Here is a 26918-nt window from a genome sequence, read left to right on the forward strand (position 1 = left end):
AACATGCACCATCAAGGTCTGAGTATGTTGTCAATGTTATTAGCAGTTCAAGAACATGCACAGAGGTATCTTAGCGCTACGACAATCGGAACTCCCATAATTTAGCCACACCTTACGATCGTCGCAGTGCTAAGGTCGCAATCTGCAAGTGGGTCCATGTTGTCTATAACCGTGTCACTCGGATGTGATGCATTTCAAAAACTGGAATATGCGACAACCATTTTTTTAAACAATGAAAAATTAAAGATTTAAAGATTATAGGTAATTGAAAAAGCTACTCAAAACACATGTCCGAAGGCACCTGGGCCTAGATTTTCGAAGCTCTCTTAGCGCTAAGATAGTCGTAAGTGCCATACATTAACATTAACATACGTCTATCTTAGCGCTAAGAGAGCTTCGAAAATCTAGGCCCTGGTGGATTAGCCCACACACGTGCAATAAATCACAAGCAACAATCAGTGAGGATGTAAAAAGATTCATTCCAATAAAAAGTGAAAATCATAGTCGCAAATGAAAATACTATATTTTGTGAATACATGTACTATTATTTGTTATTATTTACTTGACACCGTAGTAATTTCGCTGAGTGTAGATATAAATACTCCCTCATATTGTAACTCGTTTACCGATTCTCCTGTCTGTTCAAGACGCCGGGTGTTCGGACCGTGAGTTCAAGTGCCGTGACGGCCAATGCGTGGACAAAGAGTACACGTGCGACACCGAGGACGACTGCCCTGACGGATCCGATGAGATTAACTGTGGTACGTATTTGTAATGTAGATCTATGCGGACCTGTTGCACAGCACGTTGCTTTTCCATGGTCCCTCAATCTGAATGTTTGTAAATAAATCAATTTTCTGTACATTTAACGGACAGCTTGGTAACCAAGTGATTAAAACGGTCGATGTTCATGTCGAAGACCCGGATTGGATACTTCACATGGTTACATGGTGTGAAGCCTATTTCTTCAACCCCACCTCGCGATATTATTTGAAAATTGATAAAATCAGCAGAAAAACACACTATCTTAACTTTAAAAAAAATCTTAATAGAAATATTTTATAATTTGTTTACAGCACCTACCTCTCCTTAAAACAACGATCGTAGTCACTTTTCCTTACTTGCTTGATATCGCTACTTAAGACAAACAGCTCTCGTTGATAATGTGCATTGATTCAAATGTTCTCTGATAAAGTAATATTGGCAGTTGGTATAATTAACATTGTTTCAGTGTGATTGTGGGAATCAAACCGGTTACATTATCTATTTTCAAAGTCTCTAATAAACTCTAATGTCTATAATGAGTGAGTGAGTTTAGTTTTACACCCCTTTAGCAATATACCAGCAACATCACGGCGGGGACACCAGAAATATGCTTTGCATTTTGTACTCAGGGGGTAAATCGAACCCAGGTCTTCGGAGTGACGAGCGCACGCTTTATCCACTAGGCTAACCCACCGCCCCTATTCACACCATTCTCTTCCCACAGAGGTTACTCAAGTCATATCTTCCCACGTACGAGTCACGTAGAAGAATATGACCTGGGTAACCTCTGTGGGAAGAGAATGTATTCACACATGAACAGCAGGGTGGAAATAACTCATTGCCCGACGTCCGAGTCCAGTGTTTTTTTCTGTTGGGCAAGCGAATTTGTATATCACACTGTACCGGTGTCCAGTTGCCTTTCCAATGTTAATTATGTTGTTTATATAAAAAATCAGCAAGAAAACAGTCGGTATAGTGGAAAAAATATTAGGGCAAGTGACTTTACATGTGCCACTGTACCGGAGTACACTATCAATTTTAAAGTTATTTCCACCCCTGAACAGTCAAACATTTTTATCAACACAGTATTGTGAATATTGATTATTTTTTCCTGCCCGTATGTGTCATTAAGTGAATAGAATCCCGCTCCTGTTAATCGCTTGAGTATATACAATAGTTCGATATTAATCTTAAACATAGTTCATCCTCGACGACTTTTGTAGCCACCGACTGTTCCGGAAGCCATCAGTTCAAGTGCAAATCAGGGACATGTATCACACACGAGTACTTCTGTGACGGCGATGATGACTGTGGCGACGGCTCCGACGAGGTAGACTGCGGTAAGAACATGTCACATTTGTGACATTATAAGTTGTAGCCATCGCTAGATTTTGCTGACAAGAAAAACAGATTTAGAGTTATCTCCCTTCCATCGATTTGCATTCGCAAAACATCGGTAATTTCCGTACATCATACGTGATTCAATGTTATTCGAGATAAAGAATTACTACCACGAAGTACCAAATGAGTTGCCATTGACAGCGGGGTGCATTGAAATGTTACTCGCTTGTAAGCGGGGTACATTGAAAATAATAGAAGAGCGCTCAGCCAATCAGAAAGCGACATTAATGTGTGCGTAAGATAATTGTAACTTGTACGGATGGAAACAAAGGAATAATATTACTGCAAGAAAACCAATGTGTATTTAGATATGTGGTTCAATTTCAACAAATACCTTCCAAAGGTCCTCTCCATCTTTTCAGGTATTCATCTTCTAGAGAGCCCGGTTAAAACGATTTGGACTGATAATAATTATGAAAGTTGCAAATTATCTTTGCAGATTCAGACCTCGTTTTTACATTTAGAACTTGTGCTGGTCCAAAATGAAACTGCAAACTGCAACCTCATATTTATACCAACTTGCACCCAATGCATGTTGATATTTTACTGTTCAAAGATGACCGCCTCCGTGGTGTTGTGGTTAGAGCGTCCGCTGGAGAGCGGAAGGTCGCGGGTTCGTTCCCCGACCGCGTCATACCAAAAGACGTTAAAATATGGTACTTGTTGGTCCCTGCCTGGCCTCGGCATTAATGGGTACATCAAGGACTGGTCGGCTCGGAGTCAGTATCATGTGTCTGAGTGGGGTATTCATGCTTCACTGCGGCATGGTATCTCAGTGGGCTAGCACTATAGAACCAGCCTAAGTCTGGGCTAGTACAAGCAGCCGCACATACACATACACACGCATGCACGTCGTCATATGAGCGAAATATTCTGAAGCACGACGTTAAACCCAATTTCACCTCACCTCACCTCACCTCCCTGTTCAAAGAACACAGACTTCATCTTGAAAACAGAAGGATGAGGCCAGGAACAGTGATTGAATTATTGCTACTGCTCATGGCTGAACTTTTATGAAGTGAGATAAATCGCTCTTGATGTTGTAAATTATCAACACCAGAACTGAGGCATTATGCACAACTGTATATAGAGCAGCAGGTGCAACCTGTTTTTGTCTAGTGCAACAACCTAGGTTGTTAGGTTATAACCTGAGGTTGCACCGGGTGCAAGTACATGTAGGTTCTATTTCTTTAAATGGAGCCATTAGATTCTTTTGAGTTATTTCAAAGATACCCCCAATTGATGGTTTGCCGTCTGTGCTGAATAAAACACGCTCACCATCTGGCAAATCTTTGCAAATACTGACCCGAAGTTGCTCCTTCACCTTACGCATTGAGTCATTGGGTATTAATCAAATGGTAGATCTACGGATAATCGTCCAGACAAAAAATATGATTGAAGCATTTGGCATTCCTGTCAAAAAAGGACTGAAATTGTGAATGTGCAATTTTAAGTCGTTCTCTTCTACTCGTCAGATATTCATGTCTCAAGATATGTTGATTTGAACAGGTGACGTTATCAGCGTTTCCTTGGCAACCACACGGATGTTGGGAAAGTCTGAGGATTTATGTCTGTGCTTGTGACAGGTCTGTCGGAAGACGCCCCGTGAAGATCCGGGTTAGAATTGATCTTCAGCAACCCATGCTTGTCGTAAGAGACGACTTACGGGATCGGGTGGTCAGGTGTGCTGACGCGGTTGACACATGTCATCGTATCCCAACTATGCTGATGCTGTTGATCACTGGATTGTCTGGTCCGGACTTGGTTATTTATAGACCGCCGCCATTATAGCTGTAATATTGCTGAGTGTGGAACAACAAAACAACCAACCAACCATCCAACTGCCGGAAGACGCAGGGCGTTTTGCCCCATGTACGTTATGTCGTGAAGATGGAACTAGTTCCGTCTATTTTCTGATGTAAAGGTTAGATTTGATAAGTTCTTGATCTAACAGGTAAAAAGAAGTGCGACCAGTACGAGTTCCACTGTGTGACAGACGGCATCTGCGTCGAGGACACGTATTACTGCGATGGCGACAAGGACTGCACCGACGGCTCAGATGAGGCCAACTGCAGTAAGTATACAACGAGTATAAGGCCTCATGATCTGTGTTCCGCCCCAGAAAGCGATCATAGCTCTACAATGTTTAAAGTATGGGTGTTACGAACACCCAAGCCGTAAAATCGCTTTATCAAACAGAGTACTGTACCCTGGTACCTGCAACACATTACTCCGAGGTGCTGTTTACATTTGTCTGAAGCTTCAATACATCTCTTTAATAAACATATATTTTCTGAAATAACCTGTTTTCAAAAACTGTTTCTAAGCTGTTCGTAAATGAAGTTAGTGGCGGCTTCTATGTGCCGTGGTTTTCAATCTTTTGGCTGTTTCTTTTTTAGAAAAGGGTTATATAGTTATACTAAGGAATTCCGTCCCTCCGTCCGTCCATCTGTCAGAAGATATTTTGTAAAACCAATAACTTAAAAAAAATGGCTGGATTTTGTGGGGTCCATCTTCTTTGTCTAAAAGAGGGATGCAGTGTAAAGCTTGTTTCCGATTTTCTAATTTTTGAAAAAGTTGCGTGAATTTAATATTTTGAATTTTTGTTCAACCAGTAACTTGAACACATTTGAATGTGCTGTTTTTAAATTTGGGGATTACCCTTCGTTAGTTATCTGGCGGAGAGATTCGGGGCAAAATTATATTTTGATATTTTTTATTCATCGTTAATCAATACCACTAGTGACATTTCTTGAACTCGGGAAAAAAACACATCAAATTTGTTGAATAACTTAGCAATAACAATCATTTAATGGATTGTTTCCAGAATTGGGTAATGGCTTCTCTGTTTATAGAAAGGGTGCATGGCCATGTTTGATACAGATCTTGTATTACTGAATAATCATTATTAATTGTTGAAACCCTGAAGTTGGGAGTCATGGTTGGGGGTAGAATAGCGCCTAGCTCACATGTTTTGGCTTGTTACTTTTCGGACTGGGATCCTTTTCATGAAATATTATGTAGGTATTCGGTAAACAAGTCAGACATATTCTTTAAGACAAACAATGGAATTTATGATTTGAAGCAAACTGAAAATTCAGGATGGCCCTATCGAATATATAGCGCATATTTCTGCATGGTGGATCGGGCGTTCTCCAGTAGTGACATACAGACCTGCAGAATGAATGAATGAATGAATGAATGGATGCACTAACTGACCTACACACTCTTGATTTCAGCTTCATGCATGGACGACCAGTTCCGGTGTACTTCCGGTCTGTGTATTGACGCGCAGTGGAAGTGTGACGGCGACGACGACTGCAGCGACAGCTCAGATGAACATAACTGCGGTAGGTCTTCTTTGTTAAGACTACAGGTTTTGAAACAGCCCTGTAACAAACGGCATTTCCTACTTTTACACGTGACGTATGCTAATGTTACGTGCTAGTTTAAGCAAAATTGAGTACAAATTCAACTCGTTTACGTAAAATCTATTTTTGTCTGGTCTGATTGCGTGGTTTGAAATCACCCTAGCAGTTAACATTCAAAAGTGTCACAAAGGGCCCCTTTACAGCATCGGATCATGACTGAAAATATGCGTACACCAAAGAACGAAGTTCTCCTTTAAATGGAAGCACTTCGATCCAGAAAATCGTGTCAACATGATTCTCGCGTTGAATCGGCCTGTGGAGATCCGGGTTAGAATTGGTCATCGGCAACCCATGCTTGTCGTGAGAGACGACTAAAGGGATCGGGTGGTCAGGCTCGTAGACTTGGTTGACACATGTCATCGTATCCCAGGTGCGAGATCGATGCTCATGATGTTGATCACTGGATTGTCTGGTCCAGACGCAGTAATTTACAGACCGCCTCCATATAGCTGGAATATTGTTGAGTATACAACAGACAAACAGCAGACCTGCGTTTAGGCCCCTGATGGTTGTCGTCTTCAATGTGTTCCAGGTTCCTGCAGTACCTCCCAATTCACGTGCGCCAACGGCAGATGTATTCAGAAGAGCTGGGTGTGCGACGGCGACAATGACTGTGACGACTTCTCCGACGAGAGGGGCAGTTGTGGTAAGAGTACTTCTATGGACGTTCGGTTTACGTTAACTTTGAACAGGAACATTTGAGTTTGATAGCTATATCGATATGGTTATGTGATCATCTTCCATCTGGTTTAAAAGACGTTTGCCGTCACATTTTTTACAAAATCTCGATATCGTATAATATGTCAGATGGCATTTGCAAATTAATTCGATCAGAGGCACCCAGAAAGACCGTATTGTTGCTGAAAGTTACCCTTAATAAATATCATAAATCCGGAATGATAGTGGAGTGAGCTTATCGTCGCATCGTCATTATTCCAACCATATAGCGACGAGGCAAAGTTTACAAATATCCATTTATAACACAAAGTCACACTCAAAAGCGGAAGTCAGCATTTGAAGATGCCTAGATTTAGTACCGTTTGTTGCGGAGGATGTGGCATCGAGGCAAGATTTGTGGTACTGTTTCCGAAATGTGAACAGCAACATTTCGTGATGATTTCTTGTGAAAACGCTGTGTGTAAATTACGGTTGTCTGTTCTTATTCTAATGGTGACTGGGGCAGTGGGGGTAGCCTAATGGTTCAGCGTCCGCTTGTCACGCTGAAGATCTGGGTTCGATTCCCCATATGGGTACAACGTGTGAAGCCCAATTCTGGTGTCCCCAGTCGTGATATTGCTGCAATATTGCTAAAAGCGGCGTAAAACCATACTCACTCACTCACTCACTTTAATGGTGACTGTCCATTGTTTCAAGCTGTTGCAAGTGTCAGAGCTGACTGGTGGAGGTTATTTATACTTCTCCACTCTATGGTCGTACAACTAACAGAAATTCTTTGGCGAACACACTGACTTCCCTGTTCCTTTCCCAAACCTAAAGGGGAATTTGTAAATTCAGCTGATGGTTAAGTAACGGAGTCATGGTGCAGTATTGGTTCGAGATTCAAAGCGTGGCGTTATTTGACCTATTCGTTTTCATACGTCGGTTTTGCGCACACTATGCATTTGAATTACAATCGGTTCGGAGGATTCTAAAAAACCCGCTAAGCGTCATAACTGTCATAATTTCATATACATACGCAGGAACATATTTTAATGTGTATGCAAAGAAAAAAAACTATTCCCATATTTGGGCACGCACCTGTATTCTTTTAACAAAATGTTCCCAGAGAACGAAAAGGTTATTAATATAGTATTACATACATATTAAACGACGGTAATAAATTATATACAACATTCATACTCGTATAAGAGGGGCGGCGGGTTAGCCTAGTGGTTAAAACCTTCGTTTGTCACGCCGAAGACCCGGGTTCGATTCCCCACATGGGTACAATGTGTGAAGCTCATTTCTGGTGTCCCCCGCTGTGATATTACTGGAATGTTGCTAAAAACGGCATAAAACCATACTCACTCATACTCGTAAGATGTGTAATGACTAATGTCTATGGTATTTGACCGAAGCCATACAGAGTGCAGTATAGCTGATATCAAATGAGAATGAGAGTTGTCTATTTATCGTTACAGGAACCGTTGGTCCAAACGAATGTCGGGACGTGCTGATTGGCCGTGACTGTGCCCTGATGAACGAGACTCACAACCCCATCTGTCTGGACGAGGAAGAAGGCTTCCACTACTGCAGGAAGTACTGCAACCTGTGTGCAGCTGGACAGACTGTTGGTTAAATAAACACATTGACACAACGCTACTGCTTAATTTGATCCTCAAGGCTGACCATGGCTGCTTAATGGTGGAGGAAAGTCCCAAGTGTCCACGATGTTTGCGTGTTTGTCCAAACCACGGACTAACAAAGCAAGAAAATCATTATTTTGGGCGAAACTGGGATTCGAAATTCACGATCACAGGATTTTGAGAAGACTGAGGGCACCACCTCTCTTCAACACAGAACCTGATGTGTTCAAAACAAAAAACAGCTGCCAAGGACTCAGCAAATACACCAGAATTGATGCGATGATTTATGAAGCCTTTCATATGTCCATATCCATACCTTAAGCAGAATACAGTAAAAAAACAATAAATATGAAATAATTCTATAAACTTAAACTATTTTACAGTGATCGATGAAGTCAAATATACGGGATGTTCTTAAAATCAAATAGAAATATGCTGTTAAGGTAAAGGTTAAATATACCAAAATAGAACAGGGGTTTCGGTGTAGATGCTAACACCGTTATCAAGCATCGAAATGCCACTGAAAGAAGTTATACCAAAACAGGTTTTTACCTGTACGGGCAGATTCCCACAATAATGTGGTTAATCAAACACTATTTTTAATTGTTCAAAATTCAACACCAAAACGTTCATTGCAAGCATAGAACAAAAGTACTAGTTATATTTGGAATTCCCCAGCATGCTTGGCTCACCGCCTGTGTGTACAGGTATGCCGTTGGTCGGTGTACTAGCCATGTCAGCAGACTATGCGTTTTTTCTGACGTTCAACCTTTAAGAGTAAAAACTGAAGGAGCGTCACACTTACATGAATATTGTGGCTACGTATTGGAAGTCTGACCAATGGTTGTTGGCCAAAGATTACTAACATCTTGTAGTTGTCTTGTACTTCCTGCATAGTGCGCCACACAACTCAGTTGTCCATACACCGGGCCGCCGGATGTCCCAGGATTGAAACCGTTGATAAATAAAAGCGACAAGACACTTTCCACATCCGTAAGAAATCTCTGCTAAAAGAAGAGTCGATGGTGCAATTACGATTACATCATGAGCCTGTTATTGTAATATCTAATAATAACGATAGCAGGTGTTCCCGAAATGAACGTATCCTGTCCCACCGTTGGGACACGTCGTAAACAAACGCAAAGGCTAGTCAATTGCTCACCTGAAAAAACCTTGGGACATGGTACAAGTCAAGATGGGGAATTGCATCAGACATAACTTTTGTCATCGTATGATCCGTCAAAAGTTAAAATGTCCTTCGCAGATATACCATACATCTTTTTGAATGCCTTGAATGTTGTAACCTTGATCGAACAGGTGAGGTGAGATGAAATTGGGTTTTACGTCGTACTTGAGAATATTTCGCTCATATGACGACGTGCATGCGTGTGTATGTGTATGTGCGGCTGCTTGTACTAGCCCAGACTTAAGCTGGTTTTATAGTGCTAGCTATAGCCCACTGAGATACCATGCCGCAGTGAAGCATAAATACCCCACTCAGACACATTATACTGACTCCGAGCCAACCAGTCCTTGTTGTACCCATTAATGCCGAGCGCCAGGCAGCGACCAACAAGTATCATATTTTAACGTCTTTTGGTATGACGCGGTCGGGGATCGAACCAGCGACCTTCCGCTCTCCGGGCGGACGCTCTAACCACTACACCACGGAGGCGGTCTGATCGAATAGCTCAAGTCAAGCGGCGCTCTCTTAAACCTTGATAGAAGAGCTAACATTACTTGCAGGTTCTTTCAGTGTTGTCACAACCCCTAGTGTGCAGTAAACAACCCTGTGCACTTGAAAGAACCCACTCATCCAATGGTAGGTGACCAGATGGGGGGACACACGAACACGTGCAGACACCTAGTTGCAGGCATAGTAACGTGCATATTCATTGGACAAATTACTGTGACAATGTGTCCCAGTTCACCCAGCCGCAAATGGGTAGGATGAGGCTGTGTGATAACTCGCTGCGCCTAACATAATTTGAATACTCCCCAGGATGTTGACTTGGTTAAAAAAAGAATGAAAAAAAGGACATCTGTTGATCATGGGCACACCCCAGCGCCTTCAGCTTGTACTAGTTGCGTGGATATGTGCGTTATATAAATACATTTTAATACATGTCCGACTGTGCATCAAAAGCTGTGAAACGTAACCAGCAAACGCTGAAGCTGTTGCGTTATTGCTGGACATTGAAGGGAAGTTGACTGTTGGATGGTTGAAGACACAACTTGACGTCATCTCTTTTGTCACACAGCCTTTAGGAGACGTTTTTGTCACTGTCAGGCGCCTAGCAAGCAAAAATCTTTCGTGTAGGCCCGATAGGCTGCAAAGCTTTTTTTAGATAGTATTGAAGACTTGCCCAACCTTTTTAGCAACAATCATGTGTATGCTCAGGCTTTTTTTATAATGGTAGTACGCCCCTGACTGTGAATCTTCATGCATAGATCTAAATATGAAACGCACGAAGCGATGACGCCGGTCTCATTTGTTTCAAGTTCAGGTGGGTAAATCAGTGGAAGGGATTAACTGATTAACTATCTGATTGTTATTGAACAACAACACATCCTAGATACACCTGAAATTAAAGTTAAACTTCTTGCTAGATTACCTTGTTTTGGTTTTTGTCAGAATTCGGACAAAAAGAAGCTCGGCAAGGAGATGAGCACTATTGGTGCCCATTGGGATGTTGGTTTCTTGTCTAACTGTTTAACTCCCACGTTTGACGAAGACGAAGCACATAGCACGTTATCCATGAAAGAGGCCTCCAGTGTGAACCCGACGAGAGAAAACCTGTATGCACAAAGTCCACCCATACGTGGCCATACTCATCTTTGTCCTCTGAGGTGCCCTTTGTCACGTGATGACCGAACGGAGCATAATCCATTGTCTAACAAGTATTACGTCTGAAGCGGAATATGTCGAGTGAGCGCCCCAATGCACCCGTTTCTCGTTTCGTGCTATATTTGGTATACTACAGTGATTCATAGTTGTATAGTTATGTGAAAATGTCTCTCCCACTGTCCCAGAACCATTGTGACAATGAAGTGACTGAGATACGATGTTACTTGTTCAAAACAACATCCCACATTCGTTTCATCAAAACAGCGTTAAATATTTTTGGAAAAAAGACGAAAGATATCGAAGCAAAAGATCGACAGATGATTTTTTCTCCAAAGATAAGCCAAGAAATACCATGCCAAGAGCACCTGTTTACCCTCACCGCTATCACGTGCCAACCAATCAGATGAACCTACTACCTATAAGAAATTCAGAACGCAATCCCTTTTTAACCGCAGCTGTATAGGCGGGTGTCGTATTAATTGCTGGGACTCGACAAAGAGGTTCACCGTGGTGACACTCAAACCCAATACGTCGGGAATCCTTCTTGTTGAGGCTCAATCAAAGATTCGGACCTTGGGCCACTATATTGGAATAATTGGACACATTCGAATCATTTCGTTTATCTTGGAAGATCAGGAGTCATGTACAAAGTTGCCGTCATTTTAGTATGCTTAGGCCTTGCCAGGGCCTTCGTCTTTGACAGTGAGTATTGACAATTCTTTGGGAAAAACAAAATATATCTATGTGTTAAAAATGTTTCAATTTTTGTTTCTTTAGGGGAATGTAAATGACTACTGTGTCGGGCTTGGAGAACACTGGTATTAAATAACTTGTGTGGTTGTTTTTGTTCAAGCGTCAAAACACATCGTTATAGTTGACAGAAGTCAGGATTGTTTAGAATATCCATCATGCCTTGTACACAAGTGATAGTTTACACCTCGAGTCATATTATGTTTTTTGTCAGTCCACTATATTTTTAATCTTTCTCAAAGAATTGATTTATAAATCTACAATTTGCTAAGTAGTTTGTTTAAATGACCGGCTACCACAATCTTTTGCACCAACAAATTATAAAATTGTTAAACAATATTGAGAAAGTGAGGTTGGAAGAGGTGTGGTTGCGTGAGTGGATGTGTCGTAATCAGTTTGGTTTTTAACGCCGAACTCCGCAATATCCCAGCTAATGACTGCAGTTTGAAAATAACAATATCATGAGCATGAGATAACAAATAACATGAGCATCTATCTATCAATTAGTATACACTCACATGCAACGACCACGTCAGCGAGCCTGAAGCTGACAACCCGTTAGAGGTTTCTGAAGATCACTTCTAACAAGGATCTTCACGGCTACTGTGATCAGTAGCATCATGAACGGCTGTAAGCAACCGAGCTTCAACCATCTTTTGATCTGTTCAACAGGGCTAGCAACAATCTATCGGAGTGAGTGAGTGAGTGAGTTTAGTTTAACGCCGATTTTTAGCAATATTCCATCAATATGACGGCGGGGTACATCAGAACAATATACCGGAAACTATGCCGAAGTTGCTGTTTGGATAATCTGGATGACTATATAGATGCGGATTCAAAAACACAGTACAAATATCTCATATAGTGTTTTTAGTTATTTCAGTTTACCCACCCTCACTCCTATTCCCCTGTTTGTTCAAGACACCGGGTGTTCAGACCGTGAGTTTAAGTGCCGTAACGGCGACTGTGTGGACAAAGACTACACGTGCGACACCGAGGACGACTGCGTCGACGGATCCGATGAGATTAACTGCGGTACCTGTTCACATCTGTACTCTCACCAGAACGTAGCATAGGGGGATGTCCATCCATCGTCCGTAGGGTTATGCACCTGGGACGTGGGATGATGTGCAGTAACTCCTTTTTCTTAGTGTATGTTTAACCGTGTTGGCTGAGGGGGCAAGATGGCTGACTTTGTGTGCTGGCGGTTAGGTATCTGACTCTGAGAGTGTGGGTTCGAATCCCGGATGGGACTCAACCCAACAATAGTACTAGAATCTGTACTTTACTGAGAAAGTGTAATCCTCCCAAATATAACAATGTTAAACATAATAACGATGAAAGAAATGTTTCAGGTTCAGGAATCTGAAACACTGTGATTTGCCACGGGACGATGAAATTAGACAATAACAAGGAACATAACAGATCGTGACAATAACAAGGAAACATAGTTATTACATCTGAGAGCCTGTAGGAGTCGTCCTCATAGACACCAATGTCGTGTTGGACTGTAATGTCATTTGGATTTGCTCTGCTTGAATGTGAGTTATTAGTTGAACACTGAAACACAATTCTTCTATTTGGGCATGTTATTGAGTATTCATCGTATTGTTTTCTCAGCAAAAAAAAAAGCTTCAGAGATTTGATATTGGAAGGCTAGAACGGTTGTACCAGATGCAGGGGCACCCTCTCATAGCACTGAAACCAAACAATGACTCAATTATTTGACGGGCTGAATAATCTGGAACTCATTCATTATTTTGTGCGAGGACGAGTATCTTGGTGTTAATTCTACCCATGGAATTCATCCACAGAGAATAACTAAGGAAATATTGACAAAAGAAAACACTTTGAAGAACTTGATAATTTTGACGCTGTTCTATATTTTTCAAAGCAATTTGCAGTGTCTATCATTTACATACTGTCCAATATTTAGTATGTACAGATGGTCTTTTGTCTGTCTGTGACTACGGGGAAATTGCATACTTATCTATGGTCAGATGATTTTCATTGTAATCCCCGTGTATTCTTGAACTCACTTCATCCTCGCCAACTTTTGTAGCCACTGACTGTTCCGGAAGCCATCAGTTCAAGTGCAACTCGGGCAAGTGTATCACACACGAGTATTTCTGTGACGGCGATGACGACTGTGGCGACGGCTCCGACGAGAGCGACTGTGGTAAGTGGTAACAACAATTTGATTGACACCTCCTGGAATCGAAACAAGATAGTGATGTTTTCATAAAAACTAATATCAATGATGTCCCAATGCTTGAAGTAAGAACCGACAGAATGAGGCCCGGGTATATGACCTGGCTGATGGACTTTCTGGCCATCCGAGGGATCGTATCGTTGCTCCTGTTACCAACGAATAGGGCCTGTAAGTCTCGCAAGGTGCTACTTCCGGTACCCGGCTCCCTTTGCGCGCGCCAACTTGCGATATGGAAGACGGTCCCAGCTTACTTCCAGTATCAGATTTCTGGTGACAAGCGTAATTCAAGAACCAGTTCTGGTTGCGCGACCGTCAAATATGAGTTTACTAGACCGGACCAAGTGTCCGTTGTGTCTCGCGAAGTGATGTGACCTACTAACGGGCCCTATGGCTTGTCTTGTGTAGTACGCAGGAAGTGTTGCTATCTGCGGCAGTGAGCAACATTTGCTCATTCCTTGACCTGTCAACTGGATCTTAGGTTTAACCTGAGTAGCATTGGACCATTTGTACTTTGTAGTCTTCTGTTGTATCTGGTCTTTCTCTAGGATCTTAACATAGACAGTAAATTTTTTTGAAATCTTCATCTTTGTGCAAGTGCTGATGCATCACTTTCATATTGTGATGGCACCCGGTGTTCGTGGAAAGGGGAGCGTATCCTGCACCACCGACGACACAGTCGCAAACACATTATCCTTTGACTTGTCTATCAAGGGACATTCATGCAACCATTTGTTTAGCGCAGAGATGACCTGAATCGTTCATTTTTCATCCTTTGGATGTAGTTTGATGGTATGTAAATGTGCTGGAAGGGAAGTTCACATAATAAACACACAAATATACACATGTTTGATGTCACAGGAGCACAGAAGTGTGACCCGCATGAGTTCCACTGTGTGAATGACGGCATCTGCGTCGAGGACACGTATTACTGCGATGGCGACAAGGACTGCACCGACGGTTCAGATGAGGTTAACTGCAGTAAGTATGCAACGCTCATGGTGGACATGTTTCTACACCACACACAACCAGGGCGCGGGGTATTTGTATAACAAGAATATCATTCATTTCACTTTGAGAAGATGTATATTTGCCGTTTACCTTTCATAGATCTCACTTAGTTGCGTATGTATTTCATATTATTATAAATATGCCTCTAAAAGAAATTTTAGGGGTTAAAACATGTTTATATTAACCATGCTATCCAAAACCAATATATATATACTGTATTTCATAAAAAAAGTAAAACTTACAGGAATCAATGACCTGTTGTTTATCCACGGCGCCTAGTAGTTACGACTTAAGACCTAATGAATGGACCCAGTAACTTTCCACAGAGAGAGAGAGAGAAACACACACACACACACACACACACACACACACACACACACACACACACACACACACACACACACACACACACACACACACACACACACACACAGAGGTATTCCTGAGTACACACTACATCTTGGCTTCAGCCTCATGCATGGACGACCAATTCCGATGTACTTCCGGTTTGTGTACTGACTTGAACTACAAGTGTGATGGCGACGACGACTGCAGCGACGGCTCAGATGAACACAACTGCGGTAGGTCTTCTCTGTTAAGACAACAGTGTTGTCAGAAACCCGGCCCACTTCACATTAACTGCCAGTCTTGGCAAGTTTCCCGTGTGTGGATGCAAAGGAACAAAGTAAAACATGGTGGTTGTATTAGATTCGATAGAAATGGTTTAGCTGGGTCGGGTGGTCAGTCTAAGTGACTTGGTTTATAGCGTTGTCATCGAACCCTGACCTCGGATCGTTGCTTCCAATATCGATCAATAGATTATCTGTTCCAGACTCGATTATTTACAGGCCACCATCGTATATTTGGAAAAATATCTGAGGCGTAAAAGAGAAAACAAATCTAGGACGTTTGATTGAATTGAATCAACATTTCTTCTCTGGGTGGTTCAGTATTCAGTAGTGTAGTGTAGACGCTGAACGTCTTCAATGTGTTCCAGGTACTTGCAAGGTCACCGAAGTTAAGGCTGGTGGCTATTGCAACGAAAAACCTTCAAACTGTGGGTGGTCTTTGAGTTCAGTAGTCAGTAGTATTGTCCCCGGACGTTAAACATCTTCAATGTGTTCCAGGTCCCTGCAGTACCTCCCAGTTCACTTGCGCCAACGGCAGATGCATCCAGAAGAGCTGGGTGTGCGACGGCGACAATGACTGTGACGACTTCTCCGACGAGAGGGGCAGTTGCGGTAGGCGGGTTGCACCTTTTACTGCTAAAATATGATATCATGTTCTATTTTTAAACAACCTGTCAACAGAAACCTTTAGAGACTGAAGTCTCCACCAGCGTCCACATGTCCTTTTGGATGAAAAATGTTAGTTTAATGTCACATTTCTAGGAACTTTAGAATGTCACAATGTTTCTGAATTGTATATGAAAATTCACCTTTTAGACATCTTTCTGCATTTTACCTGAAAAGAGGCACTCAAGGTGTTTGTTTAGAGAGACAGAGAGTTAGTTCCACGCTATAGACCAAACTAGATTATGGTTTACGAGTCAATTACTTGAAAACGAGACTCTATACGTGTATGTATAACTGACAAGAGAAATTGACTTTTTGCTTGACAATCAGTTGAGGTTGCACTGAAGGGTCCTTGACCATGTCTAAATTCACGTGTATGTGTGTTCATTCAAAAATATTCCTAAGGAGGATTTTAGAGTAAGTGATAAAGGCTATATTTTGTATCAGAATATGTTATATGCATATTTTCCTCAAGTAAAATTATGCATAATGATTTTAGTCTACCTATTTACCAGAAGTTTTTGGACATGCTTGCACGGTAAATAGAAGATTCGGCTTGTCTAATAGGACAAGACGTGGTTTCCATTTCCATAAACATCTGCTGTCATCGCTGATATTCAATATTCAGTGATCGATTCAGAAAATTTTCAATCACCCAATTGTGACTGCAATTTTACCTTTTACACCCTGTTCAAAAGTCGTTGCTAATCGATACTTGTCTCTGGCGTTAAAGGGGCGGTGGGGTAGCCTAGTGGTTGAAGCATTCGCTCGTTACGCCATAGACCCGGGTTCGATTCCCCACATGGATACTATGTGTGAAGTCCGTTCCTGGTGTCCCCCACCGTGATATTGCTGGAATATTGCTAAAAGCGGCGTAAAACTACAATCACTCACTCCGGCGTTGAGGTTTTGTATTTGTTAAATCTCATGTTTATTCTCTCTTGATCTGAAAATGTTTACATGTTATATGGCCTCAGAGTCGAAGTCCCTCGGTGTGATATTCATTGACCAAATGGATACATATCATCTATAAATGTCTGCAAAAATAACCCATTAGCTGGTAAATTTCCTCCCGTGTATGAAGTGAAAAGACTGTATCCAAGTCTTGTATAAGATTCATATCGTTACAGGAACCGTTTCTCCAAACGAATGTCGGGACGTGCTGATTGGCCGTGACTGTGCCCTGATGAACGAGACTCACAATCCCATCTGTCTGGATGATGTAGACGGTGCGCACTACTGTAGGAAGTACTGTAACCTGTGTGCACCTGGACAGACTGTTGGTTAAATAAACACCTTAACACAACAATAGTGCCTGTATTGTGATATACATTGGTGAACGTGACATGGTGGAGGAAAGCTTGAGGTGTTTTAGATGAAAACTGCGGACTCCTGTATGGTGCTAACAATGCAAGAATCATCATCATGAGATACTGGGATCAGAAAAGACTAAGGGAAGCAGCTCTGCACCTCTATACACATAAAAAAGTATTGCAATATCTATGTTTTAACCCCCATTTTAGATATACACGAGCTACGATCAAAGTCAACTGCCACGTGCAATACGCGTACCCATTAAAAAAATCTCATGGTTCGGTAAACTTTTCTTACAGCGCGATAACTTAGAAATTCAATCGATTTTGTTGTTGATCAGCAAATATGGGGCTTCTCCAGCCTAAATGGTGGAGGAAAGCCTGGGGTGTCTCAGATGAAAACCACCGACTCTGTGTGGTGCTGACAACCTGGTGCTGTATCCTGTATACAATTAGACAGACTGTTGGTCAAAGAAAGACCTTAACATAACGCAACTGCCAGGCTTGATACCCAAAGCTAACCGTGATAGCTTGATGGTGAAGGTGTCGCAGGTGTTTATCACTTTGGAGAAAACAACAGGCACAACATTGGTGCTGACAATTCATAAAATCATTGTGATTCGAGTTCTCGATCACTGGTTACCCAGAGACAACTCTGTACCACTACTTCAGGTCTTAGATGACATGATGTGTTGTCCAGTGTTAATACTTCTGTGGTGTTTGCAAAAGTAACTGACAAAGGTTTGTCTGACGGAACCCTGGCGTATTTCCTGTATAGTGTTTCACGCACCTCTGTAGTCCGTTTAAAAATGAATCCGTATATAAACACATAACACGCCACCCTGGCAACATGTCAAGAGACCTCATAACCTGTCTGTACCTACTCCTGTCCTCTGTCAGTGACTGGCTGAGGAAGTATACTTGTCGAGCTGGCACCACGAGGCTATGGATTTGAGAGTTGCCATGTGACCCTGTAAGGGCGCCCTTTGACACGTGAACACCGATTGAAGTGATCTAACAATTATTCAACAAGTATTACACTCATAGAGGAATTTGTCTAGATAGCCTCGAGTGCCTCGGTACACCCATCTCGTATTTCGTGTCACTTTCGGTTGAATACAGTCATACATGTTGGAATAGTTATTGGATATTGTGCCAACCATTTTCAGTGTGAATATATTGGATATGACTGAGATACTCCGTCAAGTGTCCAAACCTAACCATTCAAGACACTTTACATAAAGATGTACTTGAACCTGTTTCTTAAAGAAAGAAAGGCATTTCGCCAAATACCGACAGGTTTATCTTTTTTCATAGATAAAACAAGAAATGCCATACCAAGGGCACCTGTTTGTCCGCACCTCTATCACCCCGCCGTTTTAGCGGTTCGTGTACCTACAGGAGATTCAGAAAGCAATCCTATTTTACAAAAGCTATATCGACTACCGTTAGGCTGTCAGATTCAGTGAAGAGGATCTTTTTGACAATTCTCGGGTAAAAAAACATTCTAACATCATATCTATATGTCGAAATGTTTCCACTTATCGTTTCTTCTAGGTAATGTAAAGGATACTTAATATGGCTTAGGGAAAGTGGTACTTTATGACTTGAGTGATTATGTATTTTACCCAAACGTCAAAACAAATGGTTTTCCTTCCATAGTTTTGGCGGTTAACAACAGTGCCCTTCTTAAAAGGAATAATCTTTATTTTTCGTTTTCAGAATATACTTTTAGAATTAAGAATATTATTTCTTGTGCACAACTTAATTTGTTAAACATCTAGCCGAAATATTTTTTTTCAATATTTTGAACGTAAAGGAAGATATATTCATAAATCGCGAATTGCACATGATCTTTCGTTCAACCATCATACTGCCATCAATGCAATGATTGCAGACATTCGGAATTATTATGCTTATTTTAGCCTTTTCACCCTTTATCCTTGAAAAACGTGCGAAAAGGGAAGTGCTAAATAAATTCAAGACATAAAATAATGTACACGTACCGGCTGTAACAGGAACACAGAAGTATAAGTTCCATGGTGTATCTGACGGCATCTGCGTCGAGGACTCCTGTAGGTGTAATGGCGACGTCACAGATGAGGCCAACTGCAATAGTGAGTGAGTTTAGTTTGACGCCGCATTCAGCAGTATTCCAGCTATATGGCCGTAACTGCAATAAGTGACATTAGTGGACGTGTTCCATCAGAGATAACCAGGGTTTAGGGTAATCGTCCAAAGTAGAAGAGAGGAAGTCCCGCTCTTCATTATGAACTGCCTTTCCATTCCTCTGGTAATGCTATGGTAGCTTTATCAATACTATGCATATCAGGTTTTACTTAGAAATATAAGTCTAAATATTATTTTTTTGTTCAAAGGTTAGGCCATATAAAATTAATTTCGTGTTTCTCATTACCGCCCAACCTTAATTTGCATTTTATTTTTTGCACTGGTAAATTTTTGTGTATAAAGTCGACATGCGTGTATAAAGACTTCCGAAATCCGTCTCCGCTTCCGGCATTCTAAGTTTTCGACTAACACTGTATAGAAAATCAGAAAATAATAAAAATAAAGAAAATCCGCCCTACCTACCCATTTTAAAAAAGTGATGAGAAACAAGAAATAGATTTGATGTGAGCGGTTTTATGCAGGTTGCTTTTCATCGTGCCGTCCAAAACCTCTAGCAGTTTTAGTTTTCGAGGGTTATTATAACTTCATTATAATGAAAGCAATGCTTTGGTGTAGGTTCTAACCATGTTATCAAGCGAGGTATTAACAGTATGCTTTGTATGAAATATGGTATTTGCTATGAAATGTGGTATGTGTACCAGGAAAATGAGTAAGACAGTCTGAGGTATGTTCTGTAAACATATTTTAAGCTATGATTTGTAAAAACCCGACAAGTACCCTTCAAAACCTAATGCGCCAGAAGACAGACATTTCCAAATGGTCCTGCCAGGGCCCCAGTAGATGCGTAGAGAACCTCTCAGCCAATGAAGGGACGCAGTAACCACACTTGTGATGTCAAAGATTATAGGCATCCAGCAAGTTCGAATCAAGTAATGCAAAGTTTCATCTTGTACGATTACAATCTGTTTCCGTTAGGTATAATCATATGATGTGTATCAGTCTTAAAATTTACGTTTCCCCTAACGGGATTACGTCCTACAAAGCTCTAATTGTTCGCTCTAGAATGAAATGAAGCAACAGGACTGTCCTCCTTAAAAATACATAAAAAATACATGATAGGGACCCATGGCGCAGGGACAGGATTGTGGATGTTCTGTGCTCGTTATACTAAGTCCTCTGCCAAAAGGAAGTATACAACCTTTCATGTTATATTTTGAAAACTCTGTCAGTAAGACCATTTGAGAAAGTCCTGAACTCAGTTGTACTTTCCGACCAGTGTTCATGTGATAAAAAGTGAGATGAACAGATTGTTGGGGATGTTACGCTTACCCTTTCACAGACACCTGGTGTCAACATTGATTTCCAGTGATCCTTTCATAGAACCTTATGCGATCCATTCATATGATAATTATTGTTACCAATATCTTATAACGCAGTGCCATGGAATTTGTTTCGGCAGATAATCGAAACTTTTCTGAAGGGAGGCTACACCACATATTGACATTGTGCTCGGTTATTGATACTGAGAACGTGCTGTCTCACGGTATTTATATTTGCCTTAAAATAAAATAGATGAATTTAGGTTTATGGTGACATCAGAGTTGCTAAAGTTCCAAGGTTTATTCAGATGCAGAGTGGTACGGGTTGGCTGACCAGTCAATGTACAAAGCGGAAGTGATAAGGATTACGAATGCAGATTAGCGCCATACAAATATTACAATGAAGTCACACGTGGCTTGGCTACATAGTTTTTGGTCTTTTGAAATATTTGGACGATAGCTGTCCTGGATAAAACGCTATGACAATACTTATGTGATTGTTTTAGGAATCTTGAAAATGACTTGTTTACATCATTTTTTACCACATTCGCCTTTTATTATTAACAGTTTTTCGTTCTTTTTGGCGTTTAGATTTGCCATATAATTATTCCTTGATGGCCAGTGTGTTCAGATAGTATGTTAAATTGAGGTTTGGATACGTTCCTTTGCTGTGGTTACATATTGATACATTTTAGCCCGATTCACATGTAATGATGCACCTGTTTGCACTCGTATGTATATATGCACACATGAGCAAATTATACATACGTGTGTAAATGTGTCATGTGAACGCATTTACTCACGTATGTAAATATACACTAGGAGCAAATTTACATGTGGTCAGGACCAGGTGCAAAAGTATATTTACACATGTGCAAATTTGCACTGTGAGTAAATTGTGCCATGTGTACGCATAGCAAAATATACACATATGCAAATCACCTCTTTCAGATCTTCATTTAGGGCGCAAAACATCACATATGGTCTGACAAACTTCATGATTGTATTTACAAACAGTGGACTTCCCAACACCAAACTTCCCACAGTTCTATATTCTGAAGTTGAAGCCATCAAGTATATTATTCATTTGTACATCCAAAGGTCGGCGAACAGCTTTGTAACTATCTTTTAAGTAATACTGCAGTTCATTCGAAAATAATCGTACCAGTCTTTGTCGTCAATATATTTATTCATGTTGTTCTACCAAACAGACTGTCTTTCTTTCTTCCACAGAGGTCTATCTTATGACAGACTTACAAGAGCAGATGATACTGTGTTTGCCTCCTTAAGCGCCAGCGATAATAGAACACCTTTCTCTGTTGAAGGTCAGAGAAAAAAGAGACAATTTAACACATTTATTATTAACACTTTCAAGTTTACTTCAATGTGAACGCAAAGTAAATTTACTATTACACAGGTATGTACATTTACACATGTGCAAATTTACTTACATTTACTTACATTACTCAGTAATGGGTATGACCCACACGTGCCTCAATGCATGCTGTGATGCGTCGTTTCATCGATGACGTCAGACGTCTGTTGACGTATGCTGGAATCCTTTGCCACTCCACCCTCAGGGCTCGCCCCAGTTCTTGTTTATTGTCAGTGGGTTGTGGACGACTTCTTATCTGTCTCGATCCGTGAAGGTCAGGGTTAGAATTGATCTTCAGTAAACCATGCTTGTCGTAAGAAGCGACTAACGGGATTGGGTGGTCAGGCTCGCTGACTGGGTTGACACATGTCATCGTATCCCAATTGCGTAGATCGATGTTCATGCTGTTCATCACTGGATTGTCTGGTCCAGACTCGATTATTTACGGACCACCGTCATATAGCTGGAATATTGCTGAGTGCGGCGTAAAACTAAACTCACTCACTCTATCTGTCTCATAAGATGGTCCGATAGATGCTCTATCGCGTTCATATCAGGTAAGTGGGTAGGCCAGGGAAGGACATGACTGTTGTGGCGGTTGAGAAAGTTCTGTGCCAGTCCTATTGTATGTGGCCTGGCATTGATCTTTTGAAACACTGTTTCCAGTGGATGGTTTTGTATGAATGGGAGCACACCTGGTCTCTGTACTGCATGGCGTATAAGTTCCCTGCACAACTACAAGATCAGTTTTCCTTTCCCCACAAATAGCTCCCCACACCATGGTGCCACCTCCGCCGAAAGGCTGGACCTGTTGAATGCACACAGGAGCTAGTCGTTCACCTCTACGGCTATAAACCCGTTGTCTGCCACCATTCTGTAACAACAGCACTTGGCGCCACTGCCTCAACATGCCAGACTCGAACTCGCCTAGCCCATCGCAATCTCAGGCGTCCATGCTGCACTGTCGAAAACATTCCCCGGAAGGGACGGCAGCACGAAGTCCAACTGTACGTAGCACTGTACGTGGGCTGTCCCAGTGCTGCTGCAGCCGTTGCCATCGGCGACTGAATCTGTTTCGAAGGTGGATGATCCTTATTTGCTGGTCTTCCCGTTATGGGCCTGTATTCAGTCCTTCCTGTCTGCCGGTATAGTCGCAGAAGCCTGGATACCGTCAGCAGCGTACACATGAACCTTCTGGCAATTTCGACTTGTGTAGCCCCCATTTCGGCCATACCGACGTTAGTCTCATACAGCATGGCACCAGTCAGTTGCACAACATGGCACCTTTAGTTCTATTGCGTTTCGGATATGTTATTTGTCTCTCCCTATAGTCGATACTGACTGTCAGAATAAACACTCTTCATTATGGATCACATTGTTAAAGAAAAATGACTCTTGCCAACCTATACTTTCTTTTGAATAATATGGGGTGTTGTGATTCGTCTTTTCCGTGTGAACAGTTTTAGAGATCTGAATGACTAGCTTATCTCTATTATGTGTTGCATGGCTAAGTCTAAGCTCGTCTTTGGTGTTTACAAAAACTATGTGTTGCATGGCTAAGTCTAAGCTCGTCTTTGGTGTGTACAAAAACTGTAAACCGAAGAAAAGGAAATATACCAGACACGATGGTTGATTTTGTCTTTCGTAGACTATCCATTTTGAAGTCAAAACGTAAATATGTAACAGTATACGATGCCTTGGGAATGAGTTTTCACGCCCTTATTCAGTTTCACGTTTCATGTATTTTTAGCTGATCAACAGTGGTTCGCGATTGTACGTTTGTGTGAATTAACCCATGCTTGTCGTAAGAGGCGACTGACGGGATCGGGTGGTATATTGCTGAGTGCGGCGTTAAACAAGAAACACACAAACAACTGATCATCATCTGTATTGAAAATCCTTTTTTGCCTGACTGAGATAGCAGGAGATTATTCAGGACTAAGCATGCCACGTGCTTCAAGTCAAACTGCAGTCCGCCACATCGGAAGAAAAAGAATATTATCGACGCCAATCTTTCCAGGTGGATATATTTAGAGATAAGCCGAGTAGTCCCATGCCACCGGCACCTGTCTACTCTCACAGCTATCATGCACACATAATTCAGGTGCACCCATTACATTTAAAGAAATGCAGAAAGCAATCCCATTGCTCGAAACCTATTGTAAGTGGACTAGTCCAAGGGTGTTCTAGTCATTGCCGAGACTCAAGGAAGAGGTTCACCATAGTGACACTGGACTTTTGAAGGTCGGGGGTCTTTGTTGTTGAGGCTCATTACAAAATTTGAACTTTCGGCCACTATAAAGAAATCGTCAGACCAAGTTTCGTCTCATTTTCGTCTCTCTCTGGAGATCAGGAGTCATGTACAAAGTTGCCGTCCTTTTAGTGTGCTTAGGCCTTGCCAGGGCCTTCCTCTTTGACAGTGAGTATTGACAATTCTGGGAGAAACATCATCACAATATATCTGCATGAAGGAGACAAATGCTTCGTTTGGAATTAGCTATGTTCATGACTCCTTTCTAAAAAAAAATTAAGTTAAAAGTTCTAAAAGTGGAACTAAGTAACTCTACCCATGAAGTGGTGCTTGTTAAAACGTTCACGTCTGTGAGTGGTGATGTGAATGGTCTGGGTTGTTCTGATCGCAAACTTTCATGGTAGCAAGCTTTCTCTAAGATGTCAAGCGTTGGCTCGTCACGCCAAAGACCCGGGTTCGATTCCCCACATGGGCACAATGTGTTAAGCCCATTTCTGGTGTCCCCCGCCGTGATATTGCTGGAATATTGCTAAAAGCGGCGTAAAACTAAACTCAGTCAGTCAGTCTAAGATGTCAAACTGTCGGTGAGTATGTCATCGTTAGAATCTTGAAGAGGATTCTCTTTTGGGGCTGACAGCACTGGTTTGAAGAACTCATATTCCCTTGTCCATGACAAGACGTGAGATGTTGATTGGCTTCTGATCCAGTTCTCAAGGAAGTGCAGCAATTCACAATGCTACCTTGGCAAGAATCAGTACATTGGTCGAGTTAACAAGGTATTTTGATGTTCATCACAAGAAAGTTCGCAGGTCTTGGTGCTCGGTGCATGTTTTTATTGTGTTGGGGGTAATCAGTCCTAGACCAGATGTCACGATAACGGCGCCTCATCTGTGAGTGACGTCATCATGACGTGTCCAGCTGTCTGGTTCAGTGACTTTGGATTCTCTATTGTATCTATTGAACTTTGGGAAGTTTGTACACATTGGATTGTAAATGTCTGTTGTGGATCTTCAATGCTTACTTGCCTTTTCTGAACGACTTCCGTTTTACAATATCACACTCGTTGTCGTCTGCATGTCCATGAAACTGTAGATTATGGGTTTGCATGATTTTGAGTTTTCGAAAGATTGTCAAACAGAATCGGACCACGTGTTGTTCCCTGAGGTACACCAAACTGAAATTTGCATGATTCTGATTCGATGTTTGCCTATACGTATGGATAAATATGACAAGAAGAATTAATTAATTTAATCCTGTCATGATTTTTGAAAATTAAAGCACAAATCCTGATTCATCTCCCTATCTGATCTGTTTCACAGATTGCCAAAGGTGTAACCTCACTTTCGATGCATTGATGACCTAATGTCTTTCCAAAACGACAACATAATTGAATATAAGGACGTTTCTATTCAAATCAAAGAAACAAGGAAGACTCGTAAGTTTGGCACATACTGCTCAAAGACGTGAGAAATCAAATTGTGTGCACTGGGGGCGAATTTCATATAGCCAAAGAAAATAACACATGGAGGCATGCTTATTGGGCAAAAATCTGCTGTCATATGCCACACAATTCCAACAAACAACATGTGACCACTAGCTAGTCAGGTCACACGTCAAGATGACAATATCTGACCAAAACTAAAACGTAAAAAAAGAAAATCACGGAGACAAATTCATTGTCCAATAAAACAATCCTCAGTGGTGGGTATGTGGTCCTCATGATGCGATCACAGCCTCTCACCATCGTATCACGCTCCGAATAAGTATCTCGATAGTCGACACGGGAAGATTGTTCCACTCTTCAGTAAGAGTTCCGAGTGAGTTGCCTAAACGGCAGGGCGTCGTGAGAATGCGACCTGCACCTTATTCCATATATGTTCTGGAGGTCTGATGATAGAGCTCAGCTCGGTGTGGCGATGGTCTCCAGCTCAAGTAGGTATAAGCGTTTTTACAGTCCTTGATCAAGTCCAGCATACGGGCTCACGTGCACAATAATAATACCTGTTGCGCACACGCGTAATATTCCGAGTGAGTGAAAACGTGTGTATGGTGTTACGCCGCTTATATCAATATTCCATCAATATCACGGCGGGGGTCACCAGAAATGTTCTTCACATATTGTACCCATGTGGGGAATCGAACCCGGGTCTTCGGCGTGACGAGCGAACGTGTTAACCACCAGGCTACCCCACTGCTCTGTAATATACCGAACGACAGTTGCAGAATGTATCTATCCAATCAGAGGATACTTTGCATAGACCCCGAGGAAGTAATGCCATACATTGCATGCCATTAGTTAGGTGTTCCTTTGTTCGGTTTCCAGTTCTCTTTTCAAAATACGGAATTTTCACCGATGAAAGACTTCCAAGAGAAGAACCCCCTGTTCTCTTTTTTGAAATATACTATTATTCAAGCAATACTGAGTGATGGCGAGTTCATTATATTGTTAGCGCATGTGACTGAGGTAATGAGGTTGAGGCCTCACAGAGAACTATCAGCAATGGTGTATGGACC

General features: G+C 41.6%; 1 protein-coding gene across 1 annotated transcript in view; it reads left to right on the forward strand.

Annotated features, from left to right (window-relative positions):
• Positions 1-26918, forward strand: part of LOC124289042 (prolow-density lipoprotein receptor-related protein 1-like) — a 35251-nt gene that overhangs the window by 2064 nt on the left and 6269 nt on the right. The window contains exons 2-14 of the mRNA XM_046725635.1: positions 648-761; positions 1989-2105; positions 4121-4240; positions 5406-5516; positions 6130-6243; positions 7739-7891; positions 12423-12536; positions 13564-13680; positions 14572-14691; positions 15192-15302; positions 15849-15962; positions 17147-17295; positions 24455-24572. Coding sequence (XP_046581591.1) covers positions 648-761; positions 1989-2105; positions 4121-4240; positions 5406-5516; positions 6130-6243; positions 7739-7891; positions 12423-12536; positions 13564-13680; positions 14572-14691; positions 15192-15302; positions 15849-15962; positions 17147-17295; positions 24455-24572 — 1572 coding nt within the window. The remainder of the gene's footprint in view (positions 1-647; positions 762-1988; positions 2106-4120; positions 4241-5405; positions 5517-6129; positions 6244-7738; positions 7892-12422; positions 12537-13563; positions 13681-14571; positions 14692-15191; positions 15303-15848; positions 15963-17146; positions 17296-24454; positions 24573-26918) is intronic.

The sequence above is a fragment of the Haliotis rubra genome, unplaced genomic scaffold, assembly GCF_003918875.1.
Source record: "Haliotis rubra isolate DU_JTF1 unplaced genomic scaffold, ASM391887v1 Scf430, whole genome shotgun sequence".
Classification (NCBI taxonomy): domain Eukaryota; kingdom Metazoa; phylum Mollusca; class Gastropoda; order Lepetellida; family Haliotidae; genus Haliotis; species Haliotis rubra.